The sequence below is a fragment of the Anabas testudineus genome, chromosome 6 (assembly GCF_900324465.2).
Source record: "Anabas testudineus chromosome 6, fAnaTes1.2, whole genome shotgun sequence".
Taxonomy (NCBI): domain Eukaryota; kingdom Metazoa; phylum Chordata; class Actinopteri; order Anabantiformes; family Anabantidae; genus Anabas; species Anabas testudineus.
In genome coordinates this window covers 14,083,964-14,111,448 of record NC_046615.1, presented here as the reverse complement: position 1 = coordinate 14,111,448, position 27,485 = coordinate 14,083,964, and the positions used below count along the sequence as shown (strand labels likewise).

The following is a 27,485-nucleotide window of genomic DNA, read 5'->3' as shown; positions in this document are numbered from 1 at the left end:
AATTTTTCAAATCTTGTCTGAAAATGTAACTATGAATCATCAAAATTGTCTAAATATGATCATCAAGTTGTATTTTCAGTTATATAGGTCACAAAGGAAAAGTGCACATGCATGCAGGCAACAATCCAGACTCAAAAAAAACAAAACAAAACTGCACATTTCTACTAAAGCTCTCCGCAGCAGTGTACCATCATCTGAGTGCATGGGAACAACCTGTGGGGAAACTTTCCGAGTGGCTCGCGGTGTTCGGTTCTTTTCGGGGGACGCGCACCGACCAATGAGCGCTCGGCGGCAGCCTCGTCGGTGGCCGCCGAGCGCTGCCGGTCGACACGCCCCCAGCGTGGAAAACAATCAGCAGGAGCGGGCGCTCGGGAGACACTCGCTGTGCCGGAGAGCGTCTGAAGCCGCGATGGGAGTTAACGCATCCAAGTTTCTAGAGTTCCTGATACCAGCGTCGTTGCACTAAACAAAGACTTTTCTTTTTCTGTGTGTGTTGTGTGTGTGTGTGTGTGTTTTTTTTTTTTTTTTTTTGTCTGCATTTTTTTTTGTCCGAGGCGTTCCTCTCGCAGGATGTTAGTGATATTGGAAAGCCGGGTAAGATCATAAAGTCAGAGCTCCTTCCTTAACAGCACCACCACTACACAAAGGGAACCACGGAACAAGTACTTTTTGTTTTTTTGTTTTTGTTTTTTTTGCCCTCACGCCATCATTTTCTTTTTTTTTTTTTATGTTTTCAAGAAGCAGAGGGGGCTTTTTCAAAGACACAATGGATCACTTTGCAGCAGAGTGCCTTGTTTCTATGTCCAGTCGTGCAATTGTTCACGCTCCTAAAGGGAATAGGGAGATTAAACCAGAAATCCCGTCCTCCTCCAAGAACGGAGAGGAAATTAAAGAGCCTCTGGTGAAGGACAATTCATCCCTTTTTGTGGTGGCGCGGATTTTGGCGGATTTTAACCAGCAGACCCCCAACAATGTTGCCGAGCAGGCAAAAATAAAGGATGAGAGCATGCCGAACCTCATAGATGATGGAAACTCTGCCACACCTACGACCATCTCCGATCCTTCGCTTAGACAAAGAGCCAAAAGATCGAGAGGTCGAACTGAGCAAGAATCACCTCAGAAAAAGCACAAATGCCACTATTCAGGTTGTGAAAAAGTTTATGGCAAATCATCCCACCTCAAAGCTCATCTAAGGACACACACAGGTCAGTTTCATTGGATGCAAATGTTTTGTTGCTGTGAACATGACTTATTGTGGTCCCCCTTTGCTATAGAGAACGGATGGGATTATTAAAGCTCAGATTATCGATGCAAAGTGTGGTTTCTCTTATATCCAAGCTCCTGTTTGCACATAGCAGGGTGATGACTTCTGCGCATCATCGAATCGGATGATTATATATACGGTCATACACTAAAAAGGAAGTAACATGCTCCTACAGTAGCTACAGCAAAGTCAGAATTGGTGCATCGTTTAAACAGTGCATTGTTCCTTTAAGTTATATGAACTTTGCAAGATGTCCTTTTAATTTTAGGGGAGGGAGGGAGTCGAAAATAGTGCCACTCCCACTCAAGCCTACGAGCTTTGTCACGGCTTTCCTCTTGCAGCCCCCCACACCCCCGCATTGGACAGTATGTACAAGCTGAAAACTGCAGTGCAAATGCAGAAACAAATGACACAGATCCGATTTTCACCGCTCTTGTGCGCGCATGGGTCAAATTCAACTTTGGTTTGTTTCCACTGTGACACGAAAATAACAAGTGCCTCGACAAATATATTACGCACGTCGCCGAATAGGTGTGCAATTAACGTGAACATGCACAAAAAGTTTTCAGGATCAGTCCAGTAAGTGTACCGTCACACTGCAGAGAGAGGGAGGGAGAGAGAGAGAGAGGCAAACAAATGCGCTCCAGATCAGCAGTATGTCACGTTTGACCTTCTTGAAGAGCCGTGCGTCTCCATGTTTGCGCTTTGCATTCCGCTAGATAGGCTACCGAGAAAGGGAAAAGATGTAGATCGACTCAAATTGGGGGGTTGATAAGAGCTGTGCAGTCGCCTGTCTGCCCCAAGCCCTTTGTTGTGATGTGCCACACCCCCGCAAGACAGACTGCCAGCTGATCTGGCCAGCAACAGACTGAGCTAGCTGAGCCTCGACTGAGGAGCCTCCCCTTCTCTCTGCTGTGCAGACTGCAGCTCACACTCCCTCTGCCCGCCGCCTGCACCATTCTTCACATGCACACACACACACACACACACACACACACACACACACACATCAGCCTGACAGACCAGAAACAAAACAGACCTCTCTGTGTCACTTAGAAACACACTGAATGAGCTCCACTCATGTTTTGATTCATACAGATTCCACAGATTAATAAAAACATCCACCTCACAGAATTAGAAAGATGTGAGGCACCTTTTGCACATTTCCCCCTTTGGATCCAACATTAAAAAATCTGTGACCCATCTTGGAGGGTGGATTATTATTGTTGCATTGCTTTTGCCTGTCTTTCTGCTGGAAGACACTCCCCCTTTTTGGCTTTGTGTCCCTGTATCATTTGATTTATTATTCTTCAAAGGAATTTCATATGAATGCCACGTGTGATTTAAAAAAAGAAAACAAAGCATAACTATTAAAATAAGAGAGCATGCATATTAAACTGGAAATTCACTCGAAGACAACACAGGCTTACACTATGTTGGGTATGTCCTATATTATTATTATTATTATTATTATTGGTACTGGTGTAATGTTTTCAGTTCTTTTCATCAGCTGCAGCTTGGTACTGACTGCTGTGGTCAACAATCAGTGTTTATCAAGAACAAACTAGTACAACTAAACACTGATTTACATAAAATTTGCTCTATAATAGTCCAGCATCATTAGTTAAATGTATCCCTAAGGGGCATAAAATACCCGTGTCTTCTGTACTGTGTGTTTTAGTGCAGTTTTATTACTGTCTATCAACCCTGCCCTTATCTCTTTGCCGATTAAGCTGTCCTTTCCTCTGGGATACACTGTTGTGTCTGGCTTTGTCATTGGTTTGTGTCCCATAATTTCCTGATAATGAGGATAGTTTCTGCTGTTTTATTGGATAGGCAAAAAACAAAAAAACAAAAACACGAATCATCTCCGTTCAACTTCCCTGTCTCTGCCAAACTTGCAGGAGCACTTCTCAAGAGTGTCCAACTCAGAGTGAGCTTCCCTTCAGCCACCACACGCATGTGGTTTTAGTACAGCTTATAGCCCAGTATTAGCCCTACCCATCTCTCTTTGCCTGTTAAGCGTTTTCTTTTGCATGGCTTTCTATTTGGATCCGCTCCGTCGTCTGGCTTCACAATTGGTTTGTGTCCCATAAATTCTGATAATAATGACTCTTTCTGCCCGTTTGATTGGATAGTCCCAGAATGTGGGTCATCCGAGTTCAGCCGGGCTGCCTCAGCCAACCTTGCAGTGCTTTCACAGAGCCAGACTCCCTCTGTGTGCTTCCCCTCAGTCCCTACTAGCAGAGTCAAGAGAGAATGGATCCCAGCCCAAAACCCTGCCAAACACCGCTATCTAATTGAGGGGGTAAACACTGTTATAGACACTAAACAAAGAGCTAGGGACAACTTGTCCTTATTTGACTTTTGCAATGCCCAAAGCCTCGTCATCACAGTCTTTGCAGTCCCCGAGTGTGGGATTTGTCAGACTGTAAGAGGAGCTGAAACCTGAGATACACTGTATTTCTATTGCAATGCCCATAACATCAGTTCCATTACAAGCACAAAAGGTTTAGTTCATGTTATGAGGCTGTTTGTTGTCATTGGCTATTACTCATTACCACTATTAATGTACTTCAACCAGGGTCAGCATGTAATATATTGTGCAAACTGTGGAAGCATTGCTGTGGTAGTTGAGCAGGATCATTTACAAACTTCACTGCGAGAGGTTTTTGTCAACAATGGCACAAAACTGTGTTTAGTGAGGTCAGTAGATTATCCAGAGTAACTGGGAACTTAATCTATTTATTAAAAAGTTCCTAATTGAGAGCTCCTTCAGCAAACAGTGGTTTCATTCGAGGTTTCTTTTGTCTCTTTCTTTTCACTTCCAATGTAGTGTAAGGGGGACACCAGTATGTAGCAGACATGGCAGTACAAGCTGAATTTAAATGGCTTATTATACTGCATTGAGTTTGATGGCAAGGAATCCACAGCAGTTTAGGGGTCTAAGGTTACCAGACAGCTTTTGTCTGCTCTCCTGGTGTAGGAGACAGAGCTTTTATCCAACAATATACCTATCATGTGGTATGGAGAATCCAGTCATCAATGCAGATGTACAGATAAACTAAATGTTGTAGTCTAATTGAACAAGTAAAGGCCATCAACTGACTCTTACTTCTGTCAGCATAGGTTCATACATTCACATTACATTACAAGTAGCTGCTGTGTTTTGTTTTATTTTTGTTTTTTTGTGAAGTTTAGCCAGTGATAAATACCCACTTTTCCTGGAGGTGTCTTGTAGTCATGGAGGACACAGTGGTCCCTGTGAAGCCTCATTACTTCGCTCTTGTCATGTCAGGCAGACTGCATCTCAAAAGAAGTGATGGCCCCTGACAGTCTCATTACAAGTCATGTCTTCTTCAGAAAGAACAAGCTGGGCCTTTTGCACCCCCCCATCCTACAGCTGGACCTCAGAAAGGGGCGTCTTGTCAGTGTTCCTATTCCTATAGGCCTATTCACAAAAACTATTTGAATCAGCAGGAGGAACAGGGGCAATATTTCTCAAAGACAAAGAGCCTAATGCCATTTTTTACAGTTGGTTTGACGTTTTGTCTCAACCTTTTTGTTTTCTGCAGAGTGGATCTCCAATCCTGTGAAATAGCTGTAAAGCCCTTTAGAGTGTGTCCTAAAAAATAAGTGGCACCACCTGGCAGCACAGTTCCACTGCCATGTAGACCCAGTTATTCATGCAAATTATGTTCAGTCAAATAACTGCAGTTAATGACATTCTTTAAATGTGAAAATATACCAGATTCCACATGGAAAAAAATGAATCAGGAGTCTCAGATTAAATATACTGCATCTCGGCTTGTGGTTTTATATTTGGATGCACTGCTACACAGAGTGCACAGTGTTCCTGTGTGGTTGGTGTTAGTGATGAGGTAGCAGGGTGGAGATGGGGTTTTCCTGCTCTTGCTTGAGTCTGACCTTGGCACAGCGATATTTAAACACTCTGGGGCACAAGAGGTCAGTTTGTCTACCTGCCTCATGCCAGGATTTCCACCATCCCTCCCAGTTGGAGCATATGATGTGTCAGCAACTGATGAGGAGATGCTTAACAGTTTCCATTCATCCCCATTCTGGTGCCATGACAGTTTATGACCATCATTTGAATCAAAAAAGATAATAATTTAGCATAAGCATGCTTCTGCGTTAAACTAACATAGTTAAATTGGCATAGTTAACGTTCTAAGCAATACCTGTTGACACTGTCATTGTGAGCATGTTATGTGACATCAATATTGTACAAAGAACCAGTGAGTATAAGTACAGACTCTCAGAAACAATGTGACTGTAGATTCTTAGTCTTGGTTTAAATTTACAGATGCACAAACTGGCAATTTGCTCTGTTGCAAGATAGGACATTTTCCTGAAAGCAGCCATCTTGGAGGAAATCTGGTTGAATGCTGAAGGCCGTATGCAGTAGAGGAGCATGTGTCCACAACAAAGTATTAGTTAAATCTACTTGATCCTCTGGATGTAAATAAAACCAAAGTGGAGCCACTATTTTTCCTGCTCTAATCCCATGGTACAGAAAGACATCCCCAAGCTGCACATGCTGCCCATATGCTATTGTACATATTTACTTTACTGTAGGATGATTTCTTACAAATGTTGGCGTATAAACACGATTAAACTGTGATTGTGCCGACAACCATGCATGGTGGATGCTCATAATACTGAAAGGCTCCTGTCATGCAATTCCCTGGCTGTGCTGCTTTCAGTGGCCCACAGGGCTCATGTATTCTCTGGATGCTCTGGAGTAGTTCTATAAAAGCTACTCTGTCTATTCCCCCGCCAGCCCCTCCCACCCCTTCTCTAGCCTGCAAAGCAAAATAGGTGCTGAAGCGTGTTGTGTTGCGAGGCCAAGCCCCGGCCACGGCCTGTGGCTTGGTGTTGATTACCAGCAGCAGGAAGAGAAGGATACAGACCTGTGGAACACTCTGCATTTTTCACCTCTGCTGTTCGAAAACCGCAAACCGCATCTCGCATGTGAGGGATGGCTGTGCAGTACAAAGACATAGAATATACAGTGTGGCAAGGTGGGGGTGGAGTTGGAAATCGGGATATTCACTGTCAATGTCCTCCATTGATGTAGGTCATTTATTCAGCTGTATCTGCAGCTAATCTGATTAACGTTTGAAGGGCTGTGACCTCTGCAGCAGAGAACACCTAAGGTTGCATCCGAAAGTTGAAGTCTGAGCGTGTCCACTGTATTATGCTGAGCACAGCCTAAATAAGAGAGGAATGACTGAAAATCACTGTGGTGCTAATGTCAGGGGGAGTGTTTTGTCTCTAGCTGAGCTGTTTATGTTCCCCATGGTATGTAAGGTGTGTCCCCTTTCTCTGCGTGATAAATTAGACCACAACACAATGGGGTGTGGCCTTCCACAAAATAAGGAGTATTTTGTTGAGTCTTAGGGGATGGAGAGCATAATCATCCCCCGTGAGACATGAAAATATTTCTCTCTCTCACACGGTCAGAGTATCAGGTATAACACTGGGACAGCTGGCAGTACCTCCAGCCAGTACCTCCCCTTATCTCAGTATGGTTGGGGCTTTCAGGATCTAGCAGGGCAATGGCTCTTTGTGTGGTGCTGGGAAGTAAGGATGTCTATTTGAGATGAGTTATAGTGTCAGACCCCATCAGCGGAATGAGCTAGCATTGTACTGCATGAGTGAAAGTCACAGATGATGGGGCAACCATGCTCCCACCTGCTTTTGCCGAACAACTGTAAACACCCATTAATGGCAGCAGCTGTTTGCACGTCCTTAGTTAACCAGGGTTTAAAAGATAAGGAGACTGTCTGCAACACATGAAGGCTGCAGGCTGTTTTAGCATGCACTCAAGGCTGAAAGTGAGTGCACACTCAAACTAATTGAGGCAAATGTGATGAGCTGGTCAATTCAGACGAGTTACCTCAGCCCGTTCCTTAAAGAGTTAAAGGGATGAAGCAATGTATGGCTAAGTGCGTGCAGGAATCAGACGGCCACTGCGTGTCTCCGGGTGAACGTCAATAACCCTGTGCAGACCAAGGGGAGTGAGTTACGGTTAGTACACACAGCCTGTCTGATTGAAATGCATTACAGGAGAGCCTCTCCTGCTGTGAGCGAGGCTGCTGCTATTGTTCACAATCTGACATCTATAGGCCCACGAGAGGAGGCAGGCTATTCAACAGCAAGCAAGGTCCCTCTCAATAAAGACAAAAGATCAGAATAGATCAAATGCACCCTGTTTTCGGAGCTTACTCCTGACAAGCATTAGCAGGTCCTCATCACGAACAGTGGACCCACCCACGGGCCCTTTGTTTCTCCTGCAGAGACAACTTGTTTCTGTTTATAACAAACCGTGAATGGAGCTTCTGAGAAAATACATGTATGTTTTGACTGAACGGTTTTCTTGGTAATTCGACTCCTCTCCCACTGAGTTAATTTTTTATAGACAAACAGCCACGTAAACAGTTCTGATCGCAGATGTGTTTCAAATTATGCAGTGTCTTTTTTTTCTCCTTTCTACAGACCACAGAACTTTGTAGGACTTTGTTATTTTTGCACAGGCAAAGTCTCCATATGCTGCTGTGTGAACAATAAAAAGAGACCCTGCAAAAGCCTTAATGTATATTTATTGTTCTGCACACACATGTTTATGTTTATATCATCTCTGCATGTAATGGTGCGTGTTGAGGGAGAGGCTGGGTATGGTTGGGTTAACCCTGTCTGCTCCAGCGGTTTATGCTGATGAGGGCCTCGGCAGTCATTTTTGTATTACCCAAAATCCCATGAATGGTTGTCTGCTGGCAGAGTAGCTGGCTCCTGGTTGGTTACAGGTCATAGTCTGTTGTAAACATGCAACCAAATTATAGGATTGTGTTGAGCCCTGCCGCTGGAGTTGTGGTGTCCCTCTCATTTCATGTTTCCAAGCTGGCTGTGCCACTAAGCCAGCACTAAAGTGAGGTAGCTCCGAATCTAATGAACTGTGATCTATAGTCCTGACTCCAGTCTTACTTTCCCTTATCTAGCCCTTTGTTTGCATAAGTCCATTTTACATTTAGTGAGCACTTTGTTTTTGTTCTTAGTATGTTGAACAAATATTTCCTCACTGCAAAGGAAGTCAACTTTAACTTCAAGGTGATCCCTGATGTATCCACAGGAACTGTATTTTTCACATTCTCACACTGCAGAGCTATTTATTCTAGATCTTTTATGGCTCACAGGGAATTTTCAACTGTACACTGTGTGAATTTGGCCCATGCCTGAGGACACACTAGGAATGTTATCTCTTTTTTTTAAATGCTGGTAGCTGTTGTTGGAGCAGGTGACCGAGTTGAGTTGTTGTGTTACTGCTCACGTCAAAAAGAGATTTGATCTCGCCTTTACAGAAAGCATCCCTTACACCGGGGAGACAGATTCCATTACTCTTAACCATTTCTGCAGAAACTGAAAAGCTTCCTAGATATGAACGAGAGGAGAATGGTGGAAGAGGAGCAGAGATGAGCTGTTTATTTACTGACCCAGTGGCCTCTGAGAGAACAGTTATATAACAAGAGTACCTGTGACATAATTGCATCGCCTTGCAGGAGGGGGGGGGACACTAGTGGTTAGTAGAGGTACAGTTTAGATGCATGATGTAACTCACTTTATGGGTAACTGGGTCACTGTGTTCGTTAGGAAAAAAGCTTCTCTCAGCACCCATCCACCCCCACCCACCCCACTATGCCCTCTGCAACTGACACATTCTAAGAAAGACACACCACACCCTGAATCTGGCGTGCTGCCAGAGATGGGATAACCAGTGGGTGGGGCCTGGCGTCACAGTCGCCACAGATGGGAAGGAAAGCAGGGCGAAGGGAGTAGCTCAAAGAGATGCTGAGTAATAGTGTCAATCCATTGAAAAATCGTGGTGACTGATACCCCTCCACCACATCGTTTCCATTCAGGATCAAAGCGTTTGTTCCATAAACCTCCTCATTGTTACCAGAAATAGTTTTTTAACAACCCTCATGGAAAGTCCAGTCCTCGTGTTATGAAACAAACACAACATGCTTTTTTCTTTTTTCTCTCAAGGCCGACGTTTAAGCAGCAGAGGTATAATGCACATTCATATTGGTCACCTGAATGTCGATCGCAGTTTCGTATCAAGTGAAACTGGGAGGTGAATCAGTTAAGTCAGCATTTTCTAAGAAGTCATGGAGCTCTGAATAATTTGATGCGTCTCGGTGAGTTGCTGTTGGATACTCGATGCTTCCACTATGACTGCATCACTGTATCAGCGCAGCTAGACTGGATATCTCAGCCTAGCTCTCTGGTGTCTTGTTAAATATTAATGTTGTTGGATCCGTTACACTGGTTAGTGAGCCAAAAGCAGCCTGCTGAGTTTAGATCTGCTTTTTAGACAAAAACTCATTTTGAAGTGCCAGGTAGCAGCACAGACAGCTTCTTTTGCTAAATGTATAAAATCATGAATCTCTTCAATTAGATAAGTGTATTCAATTTTGCATGGTGTCTCCTTTCTCCAAGCTGTGTTTCACAGAGGGCGTAATGCAGGATGTATAAATTGGGTCAACTAACCCCTTCCTCCTCATTTTTTATCTTCTCTGAATTGTAACAAACTATGTGTAGGCCATATGTGATTCATTGGAGAGCGAAGAGTGAGAACAAAACATTTTGATTTAAAAAAAAAAAAAGAAAGAAAAAGGAAGCTGGTTTGTGACCTGTATATGCAAATGTCTGTATGTGAATTATACAGTTTCTACACACTAAGCTCTGTATGAAGCCACAGGAACAGAAGTGGGCAGGGCTGACATAGATTGTCTGGAGCTGAGGTGAGGCGTCAGAGGCAGGAACACTGTCTGGACTTGCTCCGTCTGTCTGCATGTTTTGTAACCATGTAGTATGGGGGGTGGGGGGTTGGGATAGTGCACTTCTTGTTTTTTGAGACTGACTGTCATCAGGTAGCATATGAGTATTTGATGCTGAACAGCACTGTTTCCACTGTGGCCCTGAGGGGAAACCACAGAACAAATAAAGCATTTGGCAGACCTGTTGTGCATGCCACCAATGAACATTCACGTGCGTCCCTGTCTATTCCTTTTCATGCCTCAAATCTCTGGCATAGGCTTGTGCGACGTGATTGATTATTATTCTCAGGAATGAACCATAACACTATAGTCCTGCAAGGTCTAAAGTACTAAAATTAGAATGCAGGATTTAGCTATTGTCAGGCAGAATGTCAATGAAATGGAAATAAATGACATAGAGTAATAGACGTGCTGGCCAGTGGATGTATAATGCTGCATTTAGGCTCCGTGCACACTGGTTCCACATCAAAATGGAAGGAAACCACAAGATATATAGTGCCATCTGGCTTTGAGTAGATTTGTGTCGAAGCCCACTTTTATTGCCTGATAAAGGGGGAAGGGTGTAATTTCCCATGTGCCGAGTCACAGATAGTTGCATGTTAGAAAATGGGCAGGGTAACCATTTTCAGTTTGATTAGCATCTGGAGCTTAGATAATTAAAGTGCGTCTACTCTTTCGCAAAGGCGCCAATTTTTACGTGATTTACCCAAATCTCATTGCGTTTTACAACCTTTTTAAAAATATTTTGGCAATGTCATAATATGATTTTAATATTCCTCTCCTTCTTTTTTATTAGACCCGTAGCAGTATAAGCTTGTAACAAATAGATGGGTAAAGAAAACAGCACAGACTTGTTTAGCAGGACCTGTCTTCTGTGAAAAAAAAGTCAGTTTTCTGTGTTCATGACTTGTTAACTTGTAAACACGTTATAATGAGTCACTACTTTCACTGTGGTGAGCTATTTCCTACGTGTGATCAGAGAGCAGAAATATGAACACGAGGGATTTTCTTTTGTTTTATGTTTCACGCCCTGGAATAGGTATCGGTACTTCTATTAACAACTCAAGCATATAGGGTGGATTCAGCATCTTTGGTCCATTTACTACAAATCACATATACGTCATAATTCTCATCACAGTGCACTTCCTTTCACATCTTTGCTTGTTAATATTTATATCACACAAAAATCAGTGGAAATCAATGGAGGTGTGAAAACAATTATTACACATGGCCTTTATGTTAAGTATGCACAATGTGTAGTACTGGAAAGTGGGTTAAAATATGCAAAAACTGTTAGGGAGTGCTGCAAAGACATGCAGAAAAGAGAAGCATCAACACAAAACTAAACTAAATGGGCTAAAACACTGATACGGTTAGATTGCTGATGTCTTGTGTTGCTTGTGTGATTACACTCATGTCCCTCCTTTCTTTTATGTTCTGCAGGAGAACGGCCTTTCCCATGTACTTGGCCTGACTGCAGTAAGAAGTTTGCTCGCTCTGATGAGCTGGCCCGCCACTACCGCACCCACACGGGGGAAAAGAAATTCGGCTGTCCACTTTGCGAGAAGCGCTTCATGCGCAGCGACCACCTGATGAAGCACGCTCGCCGCCACTCAGATTTCCAGCCCGACATGCTGAAGAGACCACACAGCATCAGCAGTGGCAGCACCACACGTCCCAGCTCCCTCAGCGACTACAGCCGCTCGGATGCCTCCAGCCCCACCCTCAGCCCTGCCCTTAGCCCAGCCAACTCGCCTTAATCTAAAACCCAGTCGCACTTTCCGCCTTGGACCTGCGAGGCTTGTGTTTTCGTCACAAAACTTGTGTTGCACAGTTGTCAGCAACCTCCCTTTGCTATTCCTGCGCTTGCTGTGGTGTACCATACTGTACATAACTGCTTAATGTAGTGCAATTACTTGTGTGATCCTAAAAGAAGGTAATGCCTTTCCCAGATGGCAATATTTACATTCTGTACCATATGTCTGTGTTTTTCTAGCTTCTGACCATGGCGAGGTGTCCAGTGTATGTTCACAGTCAGCTAAACAGGGTTTAGAAGAAAAAATGGACATCCTGACAATTCTTATCAAAATGTTTTGTTTGTTTTTCTTTGCTTTTTGAATGGGTGAGGAGAAGGGGTACACACACACACCTCAGGATTGAAGACATTTGCTATTTCTGTAATACCACAGTACTTAACAGTACTCACATTGACTGCACAATATACTCATCACTTTACTCTGAAATTCAACAGGGGTTGAATTTTGCGCCCTGCTCAGGGATGGCCTTGTTAGCTTGAAAGAATGAACATAGTGAAGAGAAGCATACAGTAGATATATAGCAGCCTTACACTCAACACAGTTTGCACTCTTTGCTTTTTGTTGGTTTTCACGTTTCGAGGAAATGAGCTCCACAGCCAACCGTACACAAAACTAAAGTTCTGTTCTGGGTGTTCATACGTATGTAATTGAATTGCTGTGTGTTAAAAACAATCTCCAAATCCCCACTTACACGAACAAAATACAGCTGTTCCTCCACTGCAGCATTAATATTCAGTTGCTATTACACTGGGTTAAATATGTATTTCAGTAAACTGCAGTATATACTGTAAATCTGCAGTGTGGGAGGTTTGGGATTATATTGGGCTAGTAGTTTTTTTATAAATATACTCAGTTGAAGAAACTTTGGAACATTTAAATAGAGAAGGTTAAGTTTCAAAGCAGCTGTTCATGCTTCAAGTGCTTTATTTAGCCACTATTTCACACAAAATGGACACAAAGGGACTTTAGAAACAATGTTTATCCCTCTCTTAAGCACATAGGAAAAAGTACCAAAGACAAGAGTGAATGAGGCTTTCTATTCAGTCTTGTAAGCCACCCTTCATTTAGGCGTGGGGCTGCTGGTTGGCAGTATCGCAGGTAGAGCCAGGCAGCCTGCTCATTTCCCTCCTCCTGGCTCTGCCTTTTGTGAGCTCCCTGGAGGAAACAGCTGCATCCTACAAGAAGCTATTCACAGCCCTTAGGAGGAGTGCTAACATGCCATTCCAGAGGAGTCCTCCCTCACCCATCTGGCTCTACCTGTCCTGCAAAAGAGTGGTGAGAGTCCAAGCCTGCTGTGTTGGATAAGGTCACTCGGGGGTCAAATGCGTGCATTTGGCTGAGCAGAGCTGGGCTGCAACACAGTGAAGCATGGCACAAACAAAGCAGCTATCTGCAACAGACAGGCAAGAGAGGGCAGGTCCTGATAAAAGAGGAGAGGTTTATCATGAGCTGAGCAGCATGGGGATGGAAACACCCAGTCGCAGACACCCACATCTCCTCCTCCTTCCAGCTGTAGGAGCTGTGAGCAGGAAAGTGGCTGCAATTAGTGGGCTAATCCAGAATGTAGAGTAAGAACAGAAAGAGAAGTTTATGAACAACAGTACTACCTAGACAACACTGGCAGCGTGGATGGGATGTACCCAACTCCATCCTAAGCACACAGAGAAATCCTTTTCTACTGCTGGAGAGTTAGATTTCACAATGCCAAGGAAACGTCAAATTCACACATTCACGTTCAAACCTGAGCTCTCAAACAGCTGCTTTCAAACTTCTCTCTCGCAACAAGGGGGCTTTTCAACTGTTGTAAAAACATTTGAACCAAAATGAACATATCAGCAAAGTGCAGCGCTCACCAGCCTCACGTCGTCCTGCCTGTGAAAGACATCCCGTGAGAAAACTGACGTGTTTTCTAGGCAGACATGCCTCACTAAGTCAAGCAAAAGCCACAGTAAACCTTCCATGGAAATGGGCACCGCTATCAAAACTGCTGCAGCCCCACCAGTCTGTGTTATGCCTACATTTTATTTTAATGCTTCGGCATTATGGTCGGAAATTGTTTCATCTATGTAGTTTGGTCCTGTCAGACCCCTTCAGACTGTTGCCAGCATGAATTGCATGTGCTAACTTCATCCTATCAACAAGTCGACAAGCTCTCACCCTGCAGTTCCTTGCATCACACTATATGCATGTTAATAACTTCACCCTGAAAGCGTAGAGGGATTCTGAGACGGTCTGGCAGGTGTACGTTCATGAATGGCAGGCATTGTCCCCGGTTCTCCACAGCAGCCATCTCTTCAAAGTTGGGAAGAATTGGCCGTGCCACATCCTTCAGAAAGAAAACATCCCTTATTCAGACTGAATGCAGTAGTTTCCTCAAAAGACCACAAAAAACAGCCTTCTATAAGATGTTAATTAAGATGATTAATTAAGTTTCCCGGCTGCAAGATGACACTTTGAATGCCACTGATCAGCAGCTCTCGATGAAAGAAGCACCAAGAGCATTTTACATTTACCATTTATGAAAAAACAAACAACAACAACAATGAAAAAAAAAAAAATCAGATTTTACCATTTCTATAAATTCCTGTTGAGCAGCTTTTTGTGGTATCATTTTCGTTGTCATTATGTGTGTAATGTAAAGCAGTGACCCTCCCTTAAATAGGTTTCATTAATCACTTCGTAATCCATAATCTGCACATTTACCTCAGGGTCAGCATCCGCAAAGCAGATATGGGACAGTTTCTGGATTTTGTTCTAACATCAGTTGCTGCACAGAATTATCTGCCAGCCTCCCAGCAGTGTTCCTGGGTGCTTGGTGCTCACTGCTGGTCAGTGTCTAACCACACTGGAAACACAGGAACATCTCTGTACAGGCCCAGCTCCTGGTTCAATGTCCTCATAGCATCCAGCAGTCCTGCTATATGGCTTGATCTAAGTGTCAGCGGACTTACAGTACAGCATGTGTAGGCTGGAGGAAGCTCATACCATCTCCAAATAAAACGACTGTGACCGTGTAAACATCCCAGTCTCTTCACACAGATTGTACCAGTGACAAATAGGCCTCCACAGACAGAGTGTCTCATAACTTTTATTCTCACTGTACCAAAACTACTTGAATAATTCAAACACAAAAGGCCATTGAACACAGATTTGTAGCTGTCCATTTTTACTGTACTAACTTTGGTTGTCAAATAGTTATTAATCTCTCTGGAGAAAGATGTATAGTCTGTTTTTGGTTTTATGTTTTTTTTCTAGATTTCTCATAGGCTTCAAGTCATTTCAGCAGTTCTTATAAATTCATCCCAACATTGCATTTGGCTGTTTTTGTCGGGCCACTTAAAGGCACCATTGTAAGTTAATTAACCATTAATCATTCTAACCCCATTAATTGGGGTTTACCCCTTTAATCAGTAACACTTAATACCCTGTTGATGTCAGGATTCAGGTTATTCCAAGTAGCCTGTTATCCAAAAAAATCCTTGAAGTCAGGAAATGTAAGGATTGTTTAGAGAGTTCTTGATAAGACGACAAGGAAAGTGAACCTCCGGACCTCTATCTAGACCTATTTTCTATATTATTTAGATGATTTCTTGAAAGTTTGCCATGAGAATAGAGACCACAGCATTGTGAGTTGGCAATGTAGTCATGATTTTCATTATTGCTTTTTGTTGTTTCATATGAAATGCTTGTATAATTTTCAAAGACCATACCTCTTGGGACATTTGACTTTGTTGTACCTTCATATCTTTTCACAACATCCATATGTTTGTTTGATGAGTAGCACAAATAATAATTTATTTGTCCCTACTTGAATGAAGAAGAAAAAAGACTTTTCTGTTATAAAGGAAAAAACAAAACAAAACTAAACTAAACAAAAAAACACTGGGCTACATTTTATATAATCATCCCATTTTGTCAGGATACTGCACATCCTTATAGACTACAAAGGTTTTCCAGGGAAAAACATATTTTTCTTATTTTATGTTACAAAAATATTTAAAACGTACCTCCCTTATTGAGCTTCACGTACTTATCTGGGTTTAAACATTTACTATGATGATGTCAGCTGTAAATTATTATGAAACTCTACTTGAGCATTTTTCAGTCCAACTTAACAATTGCAATTCAAGTAAGACAAAACAGACTTTAAAGCATAGCAAAATGGAGATAGAGGAGTTCTGTAGTGTATCAGTCATGTTGAGCTATGTTGTAAAGACCTTTGAATTCATCAGATGTGTTGCTTATTGCCTAGTATGTAAAGAACTAACATCGATATTATTTAAAATGTAGACATTAATCATCTGAATATATGACTGATTAGACTGTCTGAACTGAAATCTTCATCATAAAAGCATCTTCATAAAAGCATGATTGATGAATTGTGTGCCAAAACTATAATGGTAACTTCTTAAAGGTGATACAAACATTATGGATAAAATGAGAGGGGTGGGGGTGGGACACTAGACGTTTAACAAACTTGTACAGTTTTGTAAAGTGTGACATGTTTTTTATGTTATGTACAGCATTTAATGAGGCAACTCTGCATATTTGGTATGCAAGTTAAATATTTCCTTTCTGCTTTATGTAAACTTTTGATTATGTAGCTCTGTGTTCATTTGGTCCTTATTTAATTCTGTCTTTGTTTTTGTTTTTTTTTTATTTTTTTTGTTTTGTTTTGCTGTACAATACTCAAGCAATGTATAATGGTTTATTACAGGTATATTTGACATAAACAATCTTAACGATAATGAAAATCCAACCATTCCAAAGGATTGAACATTTTATTTGCTATAAATGTGCTGCTTACATCAACCTGATGCTTTTTTTTTTGTAACTTATGAATAGAAGTCTGTCTTGACTGTGAGGTTTTGCACGTTGTGAGTTGTGCACAAGGTACGTTTCTCATTGTCAGCATTTCGCAGGTTAAATCTCTCCTTTCTTCTCGATGGGCTTTTTGTGTAGGCCAAGCCAATTCCAATGAAAACCATACCTGCAATATTTAAAACAAACAACACACAGAGCATGTCTTCCCTCATGACAAAGACCTGAGGCTTTGTAGGGTCTGGATAAAATACGAGAGGCAGCCATGATAGGATAGAGTGGCTCTTGAGCAGTGAGAACAGGGTTTGTGTTGTTCCAGCTCATCAGCCCCACAGTGACAAGGTGTTACCAAAGGCGTTGAAGGGAAAAATGAATGTTGCAGTAATTCTGAACCCAATCCAATTTGGTTTCCTGGGTTCAACTTAAGATGCTGTTAGTGTTGCTCAATTTTTTATGTCGATATGGACCTTTTTCTACATGTCAAATAAGCAACTCTGTTATATTTTTTAACTCCTATGAACAAATTCCATTTAATTATAGGATCAAATAAATTATGAATGACTGAAAGACAAGAAACAAAAGGGACTGAGTGAGTAGGAACATGCAGCATGGCAAACTGGCAGACCATATCCGTCAACACCCTTCACTGGCCGTGTGGTCTTGCTCGATTGCCTGAAGTGACACTGCAGTGTTTGCTCATTACTGTATAAAATCATGCTGACAAAAGTCTTTAGCTCAAGCGCTGGATATATTTGCCCTTACAGGATTGGTCTGTTCCAAGATACGTCAGCAACCTCCCTTTTTATACAAAGATAGAGCCTCTCACCAGCCGTTTAGTTCTGTTTCCTACACCTGTTTGTCCTCAGTGTACCTCCTCAGTGTGATGTTGCTCTCTTGATACCTCTGTGTGTTTCTCCTCTGCCCATCACCATCAGATGCCTGTTGTAGTGACTCCATGGTGCTGCTTTCCCTCTCAGCACCAGTATAATCTAATCTGTAAATAACTCTCGACTCAGCTATGGCCAGTACATTCTCCTATGACCTCAGTCTAACCTTCAGGTGTAATTTTTTTTTTTTTTTTTGTTCCTGTTTTCTCTCAGCAAACCAAAATCACTACATTCAAGTATTACAGTTGTACAGTTCCTCGGATTCTACACACATTTAATGTGCTGGTCTTAGCTGCTCTGCTGTATCTTTTTATGGCATTATTTTTTACGTTAGACAATATATTGTGACCATGTCCTATGCAAACATGAAAAATAACAGATTGTTGAATAATGTATGTTGTCATAACTTGTATGCATGAAATAGTGAAGTTTACATTTGGAAATAAATTCTTAAAATAAGCAGCTACAATTTGCTTTGTGCTCATTTCTGCTGAAGTGGCCACTGTTGTGGCAACATTTAAAGACTAATAATACATGGGGCAATAAGTGCTGCAGCAAGCATTTGACATTTTGGAGAATATGCTTGGGGCCTATTTGTGTTTTGTTTGTTTTTGTGAAGAGTAAGATTAGAATATAGCCTACCACCCTATTGTCTTACAGCAAATTTGGTTAACTAAGCCTGGCTTAACAAATGTAGGAATAAATGCTAAGGAATAATCTAGTATGACGAACAACTGTTTGTTTAGTGAACATTTTGATGCTGCTGATAGGCAGAATTTGTTATCACTGTACAGACTTAAGCTAGCTGTTCTCACTGTTTCCAATTGTTATTCTAAGCTAAAATACGCAAGCAGATGCTGGGTGGGACGTTACATTTATGTGACAGTGATATTAATCATATTATTTACTAATGGCAAGAAATTGAATGACAAACTTTAACTGCAGACATGACTCAGTAATATGAATCAAACAGTAGCCTCCGTTGCATAGACACACTGGTCTATACCAAAGATAAAAAGTCTTTAAGTGCACTGAACTGAAGTGTATTTTCATTCATTTTTCATTAGTTAGACTTAGTCCTTTCTCACAAGCCCATGTGCTTCTGAGTTGTTATAACAACAGGAAGTACACCTTGTTCTCTCATTGCACCCATGCAAATATTTACTGTAACTGCTGGGGTATCAACAATGGGTTGGGCACTGAGTGCAGGGGACTCTTTCCTTCCTCATTGTATTTCAGGGCAAATAGTCAGATAGACTGTGTGAAATTTCCTGCAAATACCCACTGCCTTATCATGTTCAGAAGATACAACCTGCAGTCTCCCTGCAGTCTCCCTTGACCAAGCGAAACTTTTAACTGCATGATATACACAAAAAGGGTTTCACACTCTCTCTGCTTTTGCTTTCTGTTTATTCTTCCTTTAAGCTCAGCATGCCCACTGACACCAGCAGAGATCACAGGCGTGGTCTTTCCTGCTCACAATGAATCATGCGATGTGGAAGGAAGAGAAAGAACGAGGGTATTAAAATTCTTGATGAGCAGCCTGGTGTTCTCCCTGCTCAATCTGCACACCTCCTGTCTCCAGGCAGGTTGGAACTACCAGCACAACACACTACACAAACAGACAAGCTGCTACCCCTGGCACTACCACATGACTTGGTGTGCCATCACAGCCGGCATGTTCCTAGAGCTTGTTTTTCATATTAGTGAAATCAACTTCTGTATAGTTTTCAATTTAATTCAGTATTCAGATTCGGTTTATTTCTATAGTGCCAAATCACAACAGAAGTCATCTTCAGGCACGTTACAGAAGAATATAGAATATAACAATACAACTATACATCATATAAAAACCTCTACAATCCCACCTGAGCAAAAACACCACAGTGTAGAGGAAAAGCTCCCTTTAAAAAGGACCATGAAGAAACCTCCAGCAAGACAGGCTCAGGGTGGGCGGCCATCTGCCTCGACGGGATGGGGGAGTGGAAGGGGAGAGAGACAAGGACAACAAGTAGGTTTTCATGTGTGTGCCTCTATCTGACAAATTTCTTAGACAGTCTTAGGCTTTGTATTTTGGCAGGGGAGCTGTTGTCAAGGAAAAATGAGCGTCTAAATATACAAATACTGCATTATTGCTTGGCATAATTGTGGAGCTTCTGGGCATGCAACAGTAGAGACTGTGCAGGTCAGTGACTGAGCTGATTAACACATACTGTATCTCACCATATTACATGAAAGATCTCAGGTTTTAGTGTTTGTGTGGGTGAGACACATATTCTCTGGGCTGCATGTCTTTCAATCACGTGTTTATTCTCAAGATGACACATTTTTTTCCTCTGTAGTGAGTGATATTGCTGCAGATGCAGGGCAAAGTAGAGGCAGTTATATGAGCAGTGAGAGCACATCTCTGCTAGTATCACCCAGTAGACAGGATGTGGGGGTGGGGGAGGTGGTTTCAGTTTGACTGATTTATCTTTTCAGTCACACCTTCTCTTTGGATTATCAGCTCCTTAGAGCCCAAGCTCCAGGTGTAATTCTGTACACAGAGCAACCTCAGGTATTTACAGAGTGCCACGAACCTGAGACACGAGTTATCTTGAAAGTATTGTCTCAGAGAAAGTAGAGTACAGTGTGTGAGAGATGGAAGATGAGGATGAGGAGGTGGGTGGCTGGTGTTACCCAGTGCTGATTGGTGCTACCCAAGCTAGATACACTCAAAGTCTGAAGCGTAGGAGTCTTTGCAGGGTCTGTGCTCCACTGAGGTATGTAGGCTTTGCTGACTTTGAGACTCAGTGGAATTTATCCACAGAAAAGGAAGGAGAGATGTGGTCAGCAGCAGCAGCAGCAGTGGTCCTAATCACACAGAGACCTGTGTGTGTATGTACTTCCTCCATGCCAAGCCCCAGAAGGCAGGCTGAAGGGCCATGTGATGCCACCCACTCTCGAGTGCAGTGCATGGCAGGGCTGGCGCTAGATCCTGCAGAGCGGGTGGGATGAGCTCAGATATTGGAGGCTGGCACTGGCGGAGAACAAGGCTTAGCTGTGGGGGTGGGGGTGGGAAGTAGGGTGGGTCTGGCATTGCCACTCACTGCTGCAGAGGCATCAAAGGCAGCAACCCTGCTTTAAAACACAACCAAGCTCTAAATACTGTCAGGTAGAGTGGATTAATCTCTAGTTGATGAGAATAATTTATGAGAACAGGCCAAAAAAAGATTTAAACAGTCAGCTAATATACCAAAGTCTCAATGAGACAACTCTTTATCATAAACGACAATATTTATGAAGTATTGTGTTGTATAAAAGCCTTTAATGGGTTCTAATTATGCGAGGAAGGACACAGATGCATTTGAAAGGGAAATAAAAGGCTGAGTCCTGGTGTTTTCTGTATGGATACTGGTTAGAAATGAACTGAGTGAATTTGACAACATGGATGCTAAGCTGTTTGAGAGGATGAGATGCCTGCCAAACGACTTGCCAGTATTGCCTTTATAAAGTTCTTTGTTGCCTTGACAAGCAATAGGAGACCCTTCTCGCAATTTCAAAGGAAATTCTAAGAAAAACTCCAAGAAAGAAAACAATGCACTCTGTCTCGTTCAGTACTTGTTATGGAAAACGCGGGGATACAAGAGCTCAGGATCCATCGCTGTGAAGGAAGAGGCCCTCGTGTGCCTTTGTGTGACTAACAGTAGATATCATGTGGCGATGTAATTCATCTCAAAAACTTAACAAGCCATTCAATGTTATTAGCAGCCACAGTCGGCAACAATGACCTGACTCATGGGGCAACAGTTGAAGGAGTGAGTCTAACCCACATCATTGTCTCTAGCAGCCCAGTCACGAGCCTTGTGCTCAGTCAGAAGTATGCAATTCATCCCACACTCAACAAGCTGCTGCCCACAGAGCAGCCCTCTCCTCCACCAACCCACCCGGCTGCTTTCTGAAAAGAAAAGATTCATTTTACCTCAGCTCATATTAACACTTGCAGGTTGTTTATTGGAAAAGATAGAAACTTTTAATTGTAATGTTTTTAGAATTCATGTGTGCATTTTAACCAATGTTCTGATAAACAATGCACAGATGGATCCATTTACTTAGACAGGCCATTGTTAATCCACTAACTTTTAACTTATTATGCAGACTTCACAACCTACACCCAGAGAAGCACATCTGACTTTAGACACTGAGACTGGCACAATTTTGCTTCGAGCTCAGCATCAATATGTTAACACACGAAGCAGCAAGCATGTTACCTCGTTCATCATCTTAGTCTAGCATTGTAGCATAACAGTGCTTACTAATTAGCATTAATGACAAAGCAGAAATAAAACTATTGAAAAAACAGAGGTCACTAGATGAAAAGTCAAGTGATCATCGAAGTTATTTGGAGTTAGGTACAGAATCTCACAAAAAACATACAAACAATAGAACTTGAATATGTTCTGAATGATATTTGTGTTGAGTTTTATACTATTTGTCTTCATAGGACAAGTCCTCTTTAAATTTACCTGTCAGATGGACGGAGAGGACACTTCACATCAGTGTGCTTGCCATTTTTCTGCTCTTTTTCAAAGGTCTGTTTTTCTACTTCTGCCAATGTGTGTGTGTCTCTGGAGGAACCAGGCAGAGTTACAGCTCTCAGTCTGGAACGCTGCCCTAGTTGGCACTTCACTCCTCAGTATCTCCACTCCTCCTGCTGTAACCTCAGATCGATTTTGATGGGAATTTTCCCCTCATTCTGTTTTGCTTGACTCATTCAAAAACTCAACCCAATTTTCCATAAATGTAAAATCACATAAATTAGCGTCCTATTCTAAAAATTCTGACAGTCTCGTACCCGAATACTGCACTAATTTTACACACAAAGACCAGTTTACTTGTCAAGGGCAGTGATATAAGCCAACAAAGTAAGAGGCTCTGGAGGAGCTTTGAGAAAGCTGAGAAAATAGCCCTAGTGATGTCATAGTGATGTCATCAAGATTACCTCGGCTGCAGCTCGAAAACTTCAATTTTTTATGATTAGACCGTCTGAAATTGAAGGTGTACAGTTTAAGACAACAACATGTACTAAGCAAAAGCTGAAGAGTAACATTACAGGATTATATGATTATATACATATATATATATATATATATATATATATATATATAAATTAAATTGATCGAATAAAAAAAGTTAATCACTGCAACAGAGGCTAAATTATTCTGACTTTAAGGCTCTATAATGCAGTTTAATCACATCTTTTATTAGACACTACCTGCTTGTTAAATGCCTCATTCTCAAACTCCATTCACCCAGTTTATAACCGTTTTTATGCAAAATAACTGGGCCCTGAAACTCAACTCCTAACTTAACCCTGAAGAACACCATGGGTATTGTCTGAGACTTGACAAATATCCTTCAGAGATACATAGAAACATTGCATGACTCTGCCATGACCTAAATCATTATAGACATGTTGAAATGTGCTGTACCCCTTAAAGATATTGTTTAATGTTTGTCTAAGATACCAAAGCCATATTTCATCTTGGTACACAAATGTAATTATTTCACTGTATTATCATCTGCCTTTAGGCTTTGCTAGAAAATAAGACATTACGTTAAGGGGAAAGGTGTATGGTAGTGCATGTAATGCTCCCTGGATAATACAACTCAAAAGTATTGTAAATAGTCTTTAGTTTCTTGTTGCAGCAAAATAAAAATGACGCAGACACACCATGTTTGTAACAATAGACTATTTTTTTCATATTTACATCTGTACCTAATGTGCAAATTAATAATTTAAAGTAGTGTAAAACTCTTAAAGGAATACAAAATCATATCTTACAGTCCTAACATGGTGAGAGTCCATGAACTGGTCACGTAGAAACAAAGAGGAGCAACACTGTGTAGAGGAGAGAGAGAGAGGGGGAGAGACAAAAGCGAACTGAGGGAGCAGTGGACATCCTTGGCCAGGACAGACTTGGTTAAGGACAGCATGGTACATTATCCAAGCATCACCAGAACAAACAGCAACACAAACACTGCATCTTTACAGAAGTTATGTCTAATGAGCAGAAAGCACTTAGAGGCCTGGGGTTTTACAAACCCACTGATTGGTTAAAGCACTGATGATAACAAAGGCTTGAGGTGCTCTTAGCAGCAGGTGCTTCTTTATAACGGCCTCTAGATATGGAAGAAAAACAGATAATCTCACACTGGACCGGTGACACATCTATACTGCAGGTCACCACATAGTGCTAATAGCATGATTGCACATTGTGTTGTGTGTTGTGTGTAGGGGGGAAAGAGACACGTAATCACACTTCAGACAAATACGCATCGGCCTGCTCGCACTACCCACAATTCTTCTCAACTAACACAATTACCGAATAGAGTAGTTGACAGGCAACTTGGAGAAACAAACCATAAACACTGCATATTTAAGAAGCAATTAATCGTATCCACATCGCTGGGTGTTTTGGCTTAAAAACAATTTGAAATTTTGAATCTTATTATATCAAGGAGGCCAGTTTGGCAGTGCTTGTGGTCTTTAGGAGGTCAACTATGGGCAAAAATGTGTGTAAATGACTTCATACACAATATTTTGAGTCAAAGTCTGACACGGCAAATCCTTGCACTGTGGTAGGAACAAAGATACATTTAACAAATGAAACACTTTTACATTTCATTCTAATCCAACATTACAATCTATGATGCTTACACATTTTAATTCCTGTAGTTCAAATTTGTTTACAAAAGCACACCATGACAATCCTTTACAATTTACAAGACACAGTTAACCTACAGTAACTATATTATTGGTGCATAGACATAGGTGGGAGAGGGTGTAGCAAAAATCACCAATTTATTGCTTTAAGTCTAATATTAATCTCCCATTAAATTTATTTTGATTGCAAAACAACTACAAATTTCCACAGAGATTTTGAAATACCGAGCAGAGGTATTGCATTCAAACTGATTAAAAGATCTAAAATGTTCCCTCCTGATGAGATGCAAGTATTTTGCACTTTGAAAAATAAAGAACTTTTTCCCTCACATACAGAAAGTCACATCACAGATAGATGACTTTTACTCTAAAACAAGTAAAAGACTAAATTCAATGAGACAGAAATCAAACAAAAAAGCACAATATCTGGCCAAAGCTGCTCACTGTTTCAAGTTCTACATCCCTCATCATAAAGTAATAATCTTTACTAACAAGGGAAGGGAGACAGGAATACAAGAGCATTCTTCAACAAAATAGGAAAATGTTTGCCATCCTGTTATTCTAAATGCAGAGTGCAGATGGTGGTGTTCCCTCAAGTCTCCTGCGGCCTTGCTGACAAGTGGCTGAAGTGGCGGTGATGGCTATGCGGGCCTCTGCACTTTGCTCTCCCTCTCCCTGCGTTTTAGCTCCTCTCTGTAGCAGTAGGAGCAGTAGTTGTCTGTCTCTGGCCTACCGTAGAAGGAGCAGTTCTCCCTCTTGCAGCGGCGCTGCTGAAAGCAGTACAAAGGGCTTCCAGAGCTCCGCCCTTTGGTTTTATCTTGGTTAAGCCAGGTGTGAGACGAGTTGTCCTCATCAGCAAACTCCAGGCAGTCTTGAATGTCTCCCGCATCAAATCCATTGGTGTATGTGTGGGACTTGTGTTCACCAGGCATGTTGTAGGACAGGGTGTCTATGGTGTTAACAGTGCGGACCCCCGACAGGCGAGCGGGGCTGTAACTCTGAGATGAGAGTGTGCGGTTCTGCTGGGGGTAGGTGGCGCATGTCTTTAGGGTGCCCACCACAGGTTTATAGGGGTCGTCTTGGAAGATGGAGGATTGCATGTTGACATCTTGTAGGTGAATCACGCTGTGCCTCTGGATGGGCGGTGTATGGCTGTAGTGGGCAGACACAGGAACAGGCCCAGGTCTCTTAGCACCAATACTGGGGGAGGAGTAAGGTGCAGGGGCTGGGGCTGGGTGGGAGACATGATGCGAGGCAGTGGGCGGGGTGAGAGGAGGGACCGGGGCAGAGACAAGAGGGGCTGCAGGAGTGGGACTGTTCCTGCCCTGCATCTTAAGACCCAGCAGGGGTTGTGAGTTGTGATTGTAGGTGTGGTGGGGCAGGACGGGAGAGCAGCTCTCTGGGGGCGAGCTGTCTGATCTCTCCCTCTGGAAGACGCTCTCATGCTCAGGTTTCTTTACAGGCACCTCATTGGTAGCAGGGGGCTTCTTCTCAGCCTCCTTTCTCTTCTGCTCTTGCTCTTGGCTGAAACGCTCCTGGGCATTGGTCAAGTAGTAGCTGATCATCTCCTCGTGGAACTGGTGTCGATGGCTGGTGAGCAGGAGGCCTGCAAAAATGAACTTGCGCTCCCCCTGCATGGCAGCCCGCAGAATGTTGAGGCTGAGCTTGACATCAGTGCTGTATTTCCAGTTTTCTAGGGTCTTGTCCCCTGAGACTCTCCCTGCACTGTCCTGTCTCTCAGTAGGCGAGGAGCTGGAGGGTCTGTCTCTGTCTGTAGGGGAAGGACTAGTGGCCTTCTCAGAAGAGGTGGAGCTGGCTGACTGACCTGACTCATCCTTACTTCCCTTAGTTGTCTTTGATTCTTTCTTCTTTGCTTTCTCCCCTCCATTCTCCCCACTACGACCTGAGCCAGAGTTAGATTTGTTCATTTTGCCGTGCACAAGGCCACCCAGACCTCCCATGTTCTTCTTTAACTTGATTCCCAGAGTTTTGCTGAAACTACCTAGTTTGTTGGCTACAGAATCAGCCCGGCTCTTGTCTTTGTCCTTGCGCTGCTTATCTTTGTCCTTATCCTTGCTGGGCTTGCTCGCATTAACGTTAGAGTTGCTGCCGACAGACTCGCGGTCAGAGTCCATGGACTCAGCAAGAGACTGGACATCCTCACCTGCAGAGGCTGTGGGAGACTCTGGCTGAGCCAGGGGAGCCTGCAAAGAGACACACAAATACGCACTGCACTGAAGTACACTCAGAACAAACAGTGATGTCTCAGGAACATTTTCATCAAAGAGAAAGTCAATAGTCATTTCTAGTTTGTCAGTGGAGAGCTTTAAACGATTCCAATATAGCGCAGACAAATTAATCAAACAATCTGTACAAACATAAATGACTGAGATCATTGCGCTCTGTCAGTAAAATAAAATTTACAGAATGGTTTCAAGTTTCAGTGGTTTCTAGAACATCTGGAATCGAGAAGAGTTAAATTAACCGCAATGAATGAGACATGCAAAAAAAAAAAACGTACCCTTGTTTCAGATGGAATTCGGATCCATGTTACATTCATGTAGTTGTGCAGCAGGTTGAGTTTGGCCTCCAGAGACAAGATAAGACTGTGGAAGAACATGCATCTATGATGAATACCAAGCAGTGCTGTAACATAGTTAACATTTAACAAACCTTTTATCCAAACACAGTAAGATTATGGTATGGTCTGGTACGTTTTTAGAAGTTACATTTAAAACATGTTATAGAAACCTATTTAATAAAAAGCAGTAATATGATGAAGTGGTTTGAACATATGTTCTCTGTACATCTGCATTGTTCGTACTTCAGCTTGTTCGTAGTTAAGCTAACCTCCTCACTGGCAAGAATATGAAACAGAAACCCTTAGACAAACTCTCGGTTAAACTCAGAGTGGGTGTTGCCGCTTTAGTGAGGCCATTCCTGGGAAACCCTATGGATGACTGACGTGACTCACAATTAGTTCTCTCTCTACTCACTCTTTGAAGTGACCTGAGCCCAGAGCCCATAATCAGAGTTAAATCCCCCACATCCAGCCTTGTGAGTAGACTAACAGAACTGCCTCAGCCTGCAGTTTTTACTCTCTCACCCTTCGTGCGGCTGCTTTTGTAGTCA

At 42.3% G+C, this 27,485-nt stretch overlaps 2 protein-coding genes across 2 annotated transcripts in view; one reads left to right on the top strand and one right to left on the bottom strand.

Annotated features, from left to right (window-relative positions):
• The first annotated feature begins 366 nt into the window (after nt 1–366).
• klf13 (Kruppel-like factor 13) lies at nt 367–18,113 on the top strand. The gene is made up of 2 exons (XM_026364866.1): nt 367–1,205; nt 11,566–18,113. Exons 1-2 carry the CDS (start codon nt 728–730, stop codon nt 11,880–11,882), a joined length of 795 nt encoding a protein of 264 aa, XP_026220651.1. The 5' UTR covers nt 367–727; the 3' UTR covers nt 11,883–18,113.
• A 4,772-nt stretch (nt 18,114–22,885) lies between these two features.
• otud7a (OTU deubiquitinase 7A) overlaps nt 22,886–27,485 on the bottom strand; it is a 31,127-nt gene continuing 26,527 nt past the window's right edge. The window contains exons 12-13 of the mRNA XM_026365262.1: nt 26,875–26,959; nt 22,886–26,557 (exon numbers count right to left, since the gene is read on the bottom strand). Of these exons, the coding sequence (XP_026221047.1) occupies nt 24,995–26,557; nt 26,875–26,959 (1,648 nt within the window). The 3' untranslated portion in view covers nt 22,886–24,994. The remainder of the gene's footprint in view (nt 26,558–26,874; nt 26,960–27,485) is intronic.

Coding starts and splice junctions, on each gene's coding strand:
- klf13 (XM_026364866.1), top strand. CDS start 728: ATGTTTTCAAGAAGCAGAGGGGGCTTTTTCAAAGACACAATGGATCAC. Junction 1,206..11,565: donor TCATCTAAGGACACACACAG/GTCAGTTTCATT, acceptor TATGTTCTGCAG/GAGAACGGCCTTTCCCATGT.